The 9,862-nt window shown below is 44.7% G+C and overlaps 1 protein-coding gene across 1 annotated transcript in view; it reads right to left on the bottom strand.

The window, feature by feature from the left end:
* The window catches only part of DNAJA2 (DnaJ heat shock protein family (Hsp40) member A2), a 19,770-nt gene extending 16,799 nt beyond the window's left edge, over positions 1 to 2,971 (bottom strand). Inside the window, exons 1-3 of the mRNA XM_017517914.2 lie at positions 2,678 to 2,971; positions 1,113 to 1,172; positions 579 to 802 (exon numbers count right to left, since the gene is read on the bottom strand). Coding sequence (XP_017373403.1) covers positions 579 to 802; positions 1,113 to 1,172; positions 2,678 to 2,956 — 563 coding nt within the window. The 5' untranslated portion in view covers positions 2,957 to 2,971. The remainder of the gene's footprint in view (positions 1 to 578; positions 803 to 1,112; positions 1,173 to 2,677) is intronic.
* Positions 2,972 to 9,862: the final 6,891 nt, after the last annotated feature.

The raw sequence follows: 9,862 nt of genomic DNA, 5'->3' as shown, positions 1-9,862 counted from the left end.
AACAAGCAGCCTCAGAACCATATAAAACCACCTTCCTACTCATTAAAAAACATCAACCATCCTTTTAAGAGCTGTAGCAAAATAGAAGCATTCAGATAATCAAATTCAATTTAGTCACCAAAAGAAAACAAGACAGCTGGGGCTCACACCTGTAATCCCAGTAATTTGGGAGGCCAAGGCGGGTGGATCACGAGGTCAGGAGATTGAGATCATCCTGGCTAACAAGGTGAAACCCGTCTCCACTAAAAATACAAAAAATGAGCTGGGCGTGGTGGCACGCGCCTGTAGTCCCAATTACTCGGGAGGCTGAGGCTGGAGAATCGCTTGAACCCGGGAGCAGAGGTTGCAGTGAGCCAAGATTGCACCACTGCACTCCAGCCTGGGCAACAGAGCGAGATGTCTTTAAAAAAAAAAAAAAAAAAAAAAAAAAAAAAAAAAAAAAAAAAAAAAAAGACAAGGCAAATGGAAGTTTTTCTAATGAAGGACAGAACATTCTGAGACTTTTTTCTTCTACTGAGTCATTATCCCACTTGACAACAAGTACTTAATTTTTTAAAACAAGAAAAGAAGATATTCACTTGAGTGGATGCATCATGTCCTCTCCTCTTCTTCTGCCATTTCGACTTCTACTCTGATTGCCCATGAAGCCGAACAATCCCCCACCAAAAATGTGAGAGAAAATATCATCCATGCCACCACCTCCACCGCTGCCTTCCCGAAGACCTTGCTCTCCGTATCTGTCATATAACTCACGCTTCTCAGGATTTGATAGTACTTCATATGCAAAACTTATTTCTTTAAACTATAAAGAAAAAAATAAAAATAAATGCATTTTCAAGTAGAAGAGTGGGGAGAGGCTACAGGAATCAATAATTCATTTAATTCTAATAAAAGGGACAAGTTACCTTTGACTTGATTATGGTTCTATTTACCACCCACCACTCTTTAGAAGGCTAGTACTCTTATTCTAAAACTAAAATACTCTTGACATTATGAAAATGTGGCTATGTGGGCACAGGTGGATTTTTTTTCTTGCAACATTCCCTTTTTCAAGGAGGGCAATTTAAGTTAAACTAAAACCCCCCAGAATAAAAAAGTTGCAAATAACTTACTTTGTCTCCTGCATTTGGATTCTTATCAGGATGGTATTCCTTGGCTAACTTTCTGTATGCCTTTGAAAATGGATAAAAACAAAAAAGGTTATAACTAAACACCAGTTTAAAGTCTTGTGATAACTTAATATCCGCTTTTCTGAGAATGAATGTTCTAAAGTCCTAATCTTCCAAAAACATTTTCTATTCGTAGGATTCCTTGGCACTTTCTTTCGATACTGTTTACTCACTAACGTAATATAACAAAGTAGACAGCTATACTTGAAAATACGTTACAGTGAAGTGAAAACTAGACGAAGCAATGAAGCAATGCCACAGGGAAAAACAAAAAGCTAAATCCATATTTTCTCTATTGTCAAGTGTCTTTGATGGCCAAGTAACCAGAGCAAGACGATCCTAATAAATTCGAGATAAATGACCGTTAAGCTTTACAGACTACATTACTATAAATCAAGCTAAAGTAACAATTCCTGCTCACGATGGCTCATCAGGAAAAAGCCAAGGTGGTACTAAGTAGTGTCTTTAGGTGTTTTATTTCCAGGTGGTGTTTAACTGGGGTTTACAGTGACTTCGGTAGTGGTAAAGTTGCACACACTCTCAATGAGGTGTTTGGGTCCTACAGCCTACAAATCTTCATTCACTGAGGCTCGTGAATTACATAATACAGACTAGCATTTCCGGTAAGGTAACAGGAAGTCCACTGTACTCGTTTCACTGCCTGAGGAGCATTCTCATTTTTCTCGGCTTACAAATCCGGATGCTCTTAGCCTGGTGAGGATGCTGTGGAGCTTAATTAAATGTCTCGTGTGCTTTGAAATCCTGAGATGAAAGATATCGCAGCATTGCAAACAGTGATAATACGGCCTTCTATTTATGTTTACAGTACACTCAGGCGTCTGGCTGGGACCACAGTTTATTCCTAAGCAGGTACAGGACATTAGTATGACCTGCCCACAGAACAATGCATCCAAACACAGATCCACGCTACCTCCGGGTCAACAGGCGAGGAAGGAAGAGAGGGAGGAGCTCCCGCAGCCGGCGGCCGCGGTACCCAGGAAACATCCCCACCTGCCCGAGGCGCCCGGCGGGGGCGGCCTCGACCTCCCCGCCACCCCGTCCCGCGGAGCCCCAGACCCGGAGCCGACGGCGGCGGCGCGGACAGCTTCCCCCCCAGGGACCGGGATGCGCTGAACGCCTCGGTCCAACCTGTTTGTCCGGGTGGTGACCTCGACGCGGAGGGCCGAACGGGCTGCTGCCTCCTGGGGGAGCCCGGGCCCAGCGCTCGCCCGAGGAGGGAGGAATGAAGGACTCCTGTCGGGTTTGCGCAGGAGTGAGTTTTATCTGCTGCATCTGCGGGCGGGCGGGGCCGGCGGCCCAAGGTCAGCCGAGGCCGGAGTGCGCGGCTCGCGGCGAGTCCGGTCTCGCCGCCGCCGATCCCCAGCCTGGGCCAGTCACTGCCAGCACCGGCTCGCGGGCCGCCCAGTAGCGCGGCCTGGCTGAAGATATCCCCTGCCGCGCAGGCCCCGCGCCCCTCACACCCGCCCGGCCGGCCCGCTCCCGGATACCTTCTTCAGCTCGTTCTCGCTGGCGCCGGGCGGGACGCCCAGGATGTCGTACAGCTTCGTGTCAGCCACATTCGCCATGGCGGCCGGCCGGGCAGCGCTCAAGGAGAAGGTGGCGGAGCAGACGGAGCGGAGCCTGGCCCACAAGCAGCGTCGGCGGCGGCGCAGGCCGAGAGAGACAGCGCGGGGGAAGCGGGGGCGGGGCTGAACTTTGACCCGGCGCACGGTGCGCCGTGACGTCGCTGCCTGGAACCCGCCCCCGAGCCTCCGGGGCACGGCCATTGGGGTCCTGGTGGGGAATAGCGGGCCGGGTGCTCTTTTTTTCTTTCGGTCCAGGCTTCCAGCAGGGCAGACGTAGAAAATTAACTCTGCACGACGCACTTCAGGAATTCAACTTCCTCCCAAAGGCCATGATTGCGAGGTCGTGTGTTCAATTCGGCACTAGGCGCTGAGGGGATTAACAGGCCTGCGTCGCAGCTTCGTTAGCTTCGAGTCCATCGAGAAAGAAAATGGGCCCCGGCTCCCATAGGAGGCTCGCCCGGCACGCAGAGGTCGTTCTCAGAATCGGGGTCGCCGGTGAACCCCCTGGGTCCGGCTCCCTCGGGGCTTATGATGAAGAAAGCTGGGGGTCGTGTGGGTGTGTTTGTATGTTGTGTTTTATATTATGGGAATTCTGAAACATTCAGCAAAAGCAGTATATTATGCCCCATAGTGCCGTTAACTACATTTTACCAATTTTGTTTCGTTCGCCCCCTCATACATCTCATCTTTAGTGTTGTTTTTTATTTTTTATTATTTTTAATTTTTTTCTTTTTTTTTTTTTCTTAAAGCAGGCAGAAAAATCATCTCGTTTTTTTTTTTTTTTTTTTTTTTTTTTTTTTTTTTTTTTTTTTTTTTTCTTAAAGCAGGCAGAAAAATCATCTCGTGTTTTAAGGGAAACCATTTCATTCATAAATACCCTAAGTGCATACATTTAATATCTAAGAGGTGACTTTTAAAGGCAAAACAACATCATCTCATCTAATGAAATTAACAATTCCTTAATGTAATTCCGAGTCCATATTTAGGTTTTTCTAATGATCTCATGTCCTTTTACAATGGGTTTGTGGCATCCAGGTCCAAACCAAGGTCCACATGTTGCATCTGGACCACGTGTTTAAGCTTCTTGATAGTTTTAAAATTAACTGACACCAGAGGTTTAGGTGGTGTAAGGCAAGTCTGGACACCAGGTGACTTGATTTACATTTGCTTTAGTTTCACTGAGAAAAAGTATGCTGTGCATCTACCACGTGCTATGATGTACAGAGACCTGGTCCGGGAAGAGGAGTGTTAAAAAAGTGCCTGCCTTCAACCGATTTACGGCTTATGGAGACAGAAAAGTAAGATTTTCTGATCCCTTGGAACCTGAAGTGATAGCAAAGACTTCAGCATAAGCTTCTCACTCAGGATAATGTTTCTTCCTTGGTGTTCCCCTTGACCTAGTTGTGAAAGGCCTGAATGCCATGCCAAGGACTTTGAAATTTAGCCTGAAAACCCTGTGGAGAAGTCAGCAAGAAGTCATTAATAGTCCTTAAACCCTTTTCCTTAAATCCCATCTGAAATCCTGTGCCCTCTGTGAAGTCTTCCTTGACTGGACACTGGTGAACACTGCTGTCTCATTTGAGTTCCCACCACCCTTGGTTTGTACCTTTTGTGGTACAAAAAATGTGCAACATTGTGGTAGGATCTTGAACTCCTTTTTTTCTTTTTGAGACAGAGTCTTGCTCTGTCACCTAGGCTAGAGTGCAGTGGCTTGATCCCGGCTCACTGCAACCTCCACCTCCTGGATTCAAGTGATTCTCCTACCTCAGCCTCCCCAGTAGCTGGGATTACAGGCACCCACCACCATGCCCAGCTAATTTTTGTATTTTTAATAGAGGCAGGTTTTCACCATGTTGACCAGGCTGGTCTCCAACTCCTGACCTCAAATGGTCCACCCACCTTGGCCTCTCAAAATGCTGGGATTACAGGCCTAAGCCATCGCCTCTTGGCTGGTGTTGCTGTGTAAATGCTGATGTCATCCTTCTCTTAAGCATGGCTGTGAAATCTAGTTCTTTACTTTTCGCATTTTGAGATGTTCATAAGAGAGGGAGTTAAGTTATGGTGATGTTAGATTGTGTGGGTCGGTAGTCTGACTCTGCCATTTAGGAACAATGTGACCTTCAGCAAGTTACTTAACTTTTCTGAGGCTGCTTCCTCAGGTGTAAGATTAGGCTTATTATTTTTTACATCATTGGTTTAAAAGAGTTAATACATTGTGATTACTTAGGTCTGGGTGCAGTGGCTCATACTTGTAATCCCAGGGCTTCGGGAGGCTGAGGCAGATGGATTGCTTGAGGTCAGGAGTTGGAGACCAACCTGGCCAACATGGTGAGACTTATCTCTACAAAAAATACAAAAATTAGTCGGGGATGGTGGCACATGCCTATAGTCTCAGCTACTCAGGAGGCTGAGGTGGAAGAATCCCCTGAGCTCGGAAGGTAGAGGTTGCAGTGAGCCAAGATCATACTACCGCACTCCAGCTTTGGTGACAGAGTGAGGCCCTGTCTCAAAATAATAATAAATAATTTTAAAAATTACTTAGAAGCTAAAACCAATTAAGTATTAACTATTGTTTTTGGCCCATTTGCTTACATTGTCTTTGCTCATTTAAATTTCTGGCTTTTCTACTGGGATTCCCTGACTTCCTCCATTACCTATGTGGAATGCCCTTCGTCCCTTTTCATGGCCTCATCTTCCCAGATCTCCATGCTTGTCAGTTATTATTTTCTCTCATCTCATTTCTCTGTTAGTTCCTGCTCCACGTGAGAATATGAACTGAAAACCTGTCTTTATTGCAACCTTCATATTAATTTATTTTTAAATCTTACTTTCCTTCTGCCCATGAACAGTTTAAAAGAGCTGGAGTTTCCTATTTGTTTCAGTTTTACTCAGTTTTTTTTTTTTTTGCACGGGGGGGAAAAATTCTCACTTGATTCCATTTTAGCTTCTGATATTGTAACAGAGTAGCTGGGTAAATTCCCTCTTTTGTTCTCATTTTTTTTTACCTGACTAGATCAGAAACCACAGTAACTATTTTTGAATTTTATTTTCATTTATTTGCAATATTTTCTCCATTTCTGCGTATTAATTGTAGTCAGCATTATTTGCTAATTTTATAGCTTGAGTTATTTCAGAACAGTTTTGGGTGCTTAAACTGACACAGGCTCTCCCAAGAATCACAGACTGAGATAAACCTGTGTTAGTGTGAGCACTGTATTTCAGCCACTAACTGTGTTTTGAGATAGCTTATTTACTTTAGCTTATATTTAGCCAATGCTAAGAAGGGAAAAGGACCTTTATCTCATTTCATGTCTCAGTCACTATAAAATGCTGAGTCACAGTGCACCTGACTGCTGCAATGATCTAAAGTTTGAGGCGGCAGTGATTTCAGATTTCTGCCAGGCTTATATCCGTGTTCAATTCCTTTACTTTGATTTGGTATTCTTGTGTAACTGTGAGGGGTTGGGGTGGGCAGGAAATGGATATGAACTAGGGAGGGGGTATAGGATCTGTAGTATTTTTGAAGGCCATTCATACTGTTCACAGGTAATTGAGAACTGTGTAATCCATTACTTAGACAACCCCAGATATATCATTCAGGCAGTTCAGAAATTAGTTTTACTTTCTGCCTTTAACTGATTTTGAATGTATAGAGTAAGTGATGCAGCTTAAAATATTTTGGGGGATATAGAAGAAGGTGCTGATGGTTCTTGTTATGAGGGTGTCAGGACCACATAATTTGATGATTGTTGGTCCTCTGGGAAGAAACAATTGTGGGCCTTGGATCACTGAATAATCTCTGAATTTCTTTCGGTGCTTAGAGCAGATTATGCAGTGATGGGGCAGCACAGTTATATGTGGAGGTTTTTTTTTTGTTTTTTTTGAGACAGAATCTCACTCTGTCGGTCAGGTTGGAGTGCAGTGGTGCAATCTCAGCTCACTGTAACCTCCCCGCCTCCTGGGTTCAAGCAGTTCTGCCTCAGCATCCCGAGTAGCTGGGACTGCAGGCGCCTGCCACCATGCCCGGCTAATTTTTTTTGTATTTTTAGTAGAAACAGGGTTTCACCATGTTGGCCAGGCTGGTCTTGAACTCCTGATCTTATGATCCACCTGCCTCAGCCTCCCAAAGTGCTGGGATTGCAGGTGTAAGCCACTGCGCCTGGCCTGTATGTAGTATTTCTAGCCCCACTGCTGTCGTTTCAAACCGTGTCATGTGAAACCCTGCCTTATTAATTAGCATTTTCTAAAGGTTCAGTTTGCTTATATAATTGCAGTGGTGTAGTAAGCAGAGAAATTGCCTCAGTAAATTTAGCCATATAACAATTAGTGTGGGGAAAAATAGTGGAGAAGATATGTCCTTTGTGATAATATGAATATGAATTATACTATATTCTCCACATACGTATGTATATATACACACACATCTCATCACTATAAATATATATTTATAGTGATAAATGCTTTTTCCACAGTTCCTGGTTCATAACTTCCATAGCCGTTATTTTTCTCCAAGACAGGCCACAGAAACCAAAATGTACTCTAATATTATCTTTCTGTCTTGGAGCTGGCCATAAAGAAATTCAATTTGCCTGGACAACATAGCAAGACCCATCTCTACAAAAATTTTTTTAAATTAGCTGGGGCTGGGGAGTGGTGGCTCACACCTGTAATCCTGGTACTTGGAGAGGCCAAGGTGGGAGGATCACTTGAAGCTATGTTGCAGATCTTGTTTTTGTTTTTGTTTTTTTGTTTTGAGGCAGAGTCTCACTCTGTTGCCCAGATTGGAGTGCAGTGGCAAGATCTTGGCTCACGGCAGTCTCTGCCTCCCAGGTTAAATTCTCCTGCCTCAGCCTCCCGTGTAGTTGAAACTATAGGCGTGCACCACCATGCTCGGCAAATTTTTGCATTTCTAGTAGAGATAGAGTTTCACTATGTTGGCCAGGCTGGTCTCCTGACCTCAAGTGATCTACCCGCCTCCCCCTTCCAAAGTGCTGGGATTACAAGGGTGAGTCACCTGCCCAGCCTGAGATCTTATCTCTTAAAAAAAAGAAGAAGAAAGAAAAAATTAGCTGGGTGTTGTGGTGTGCACCTGTTATCCTAGCTATTTCAGAGGCTGAGGCTGGAGGATTGCTTGAGCCCAGGAGTTCAAAGTTACACTGAGCTATGATTGTGCCACTGCCCTCCATCCTGGGTGACAAGAGTGAGGCCCTATCTTTAAAAAAAATTTTTGATTAAGAAGAGAAGAAATTCTCTGACCTGGCTTGTCTGACTGTAGGTCATGAGACTCCCATTTCTGAAGGTGTCTTACCCCATATCCTCAAGAAGGGAGTGCTGCACAGAGGCCATGAGGAATCTAAGTGTACAGCCCTTGCTGGGTTTCCCCATTCAGTCTGTTAATATTAGATCATACCTTTTTGTCCAGTCACATTTTTACATAGTTGTCAATCATGCCTGTCCAGTAAAGTCTCTATAAAAGGCCCAAGAAGACAGAGTTGGAGTTTTTGGATAGCTGAACATGTGGAGGTGTCTGGAGGGTGGGGTACCTGGGCATAAAAACTCCAAGCCCCTTCCCTCATACTTTGCTCTGTGCATCTCTTCATCTATATCCCTTGTAACATTCCTTATAATAATCTGGTAAATGTGTTTCTCAGAGTCATGTGAGCCACTCTAGCAAAATTAAACCCAAGAAAGCGTTCATGGGAACCCTAATTTCTAGCCAGCTGGTCAGAGACACAGGTGAAACAACCTGAGGCTTGCTATTGCTATCAGAAGTGGGGGGACCGAGCTCTCAACCTGTGGGATCTGATGCTACCAAGTAGATAGTGTCAGAATTGAGCTGGAGGTCACCCAGCTGGTATCTACTGTAGAATTAATTGCTTGCTCGCTGGTGGGGAAAAAATCCCCACATACTTGCTGAGTGAGAGAACTTTGAATCTGAGTTTTTCCACTCATCTGTACATTCATTCATTCAACAAATATGTGTTGTGGACCCTGCTATGTAGCAGGCATTGTTTGGTAGAATAGGGGACAGCCATAAAACAAAATCGCTGCCCTTACAACATGTACGTCTAGAGGGGAAGGCAGGCAGTAAACAAGTAAATACATAGCGTATCAGATGGTAATGTGTGCTCTCCAGAAAAAGAAAGTATTGGGATTGGGAACCATTTTTATTTAGGGTGTTTGAGGAAGGTGACATTTGAATGGTGATCTAAAGGAAGCATGGCCATGAGGTTATGTGAGAAAAGAATTTCCCAGGCAGTTGGATCTGTAAGGGCCCTAAGGCAAAGCATTCCTGGTTTGTTAGAGGAAGGAGGCCAGTATGGCTGGGTAGCAGCAAGGTAGGGAGATATTGGAAAGAGCTCACATCAGAGAGGTTGTCAGGAACTCAGTCACATCCACTATAAAGACTTTGATGTTTACTCTGAGTAAGCTGGGAAGATATTAAAGGATTTTGATTTTTTTTTTTTTTTTTTTTTTGAGACAGAGTCTTGCTCTGCCCCTCAGATTGGAGTGCAGTGGCAGCATCTCTGCTCACTGCAGGCTCCACTTCCTGGGCTGAAGTGATTCTCCAGCCACACCCTCCTGAGTAGCTGGGACTACAAGCATGTGCCACGAATGCCTGGCTAATTTTTGTAGAGGCAGAGTTTTGCCATGTTGCCCAGGCCTATCTTGAAACTCCTAAGCTCAAAGCCATCTGCCTGCTTCAGCCCCACCAAAGTGCTGGGATTACATGTGTTAGCCACTACTCCTGGCTATGCTGTTAAGGATTTTGATTAGAGGAGAGACATAAGTGGATTTTAAACACATCATTCTGTTAGCTGTGTTGAGAACCTATCATAAGAAAACCTAGGTGAGAGGAGACTTGGGCCAAGATAGAAGAGGTTGAGTTGGCAAGGAATCGTTGGCTTCTGGATATATTTTCACCCTTGAACTGATAGAATTAAATGTTGGGCAGAAACGAGGGCGAGGTGAAAATAAAAGTTCATGTTAATTTATTAACATTTGGCCGGGCACGGTGGCTCACGCCTGTAATCCCAGCACTTTGGGAGGCCGAGGCGGGTGGATCACGAGGTCAAGAGATCGAGACCATCCTGGTCAACATGGTGA

Source organism: Cebus imitator, unplaced genomic scaffold (assembly GCF_001604975.1).
Source record: "Cebus imitator isolate Cc_AM_T3 unplaced genomic scaffold, Cebus_imitator-1.0 Scaffold652, whole genome shotgun sequence".
Classification (NCBI taxonomy): Eukaryota; Metazoa; Chordata; class Mammalia; order Primates; family Cebidae; genus Cebus; species Cebus imitator.
This window is presented reverse-complemented; position numbering and strand designations above follow the sequence as displayed.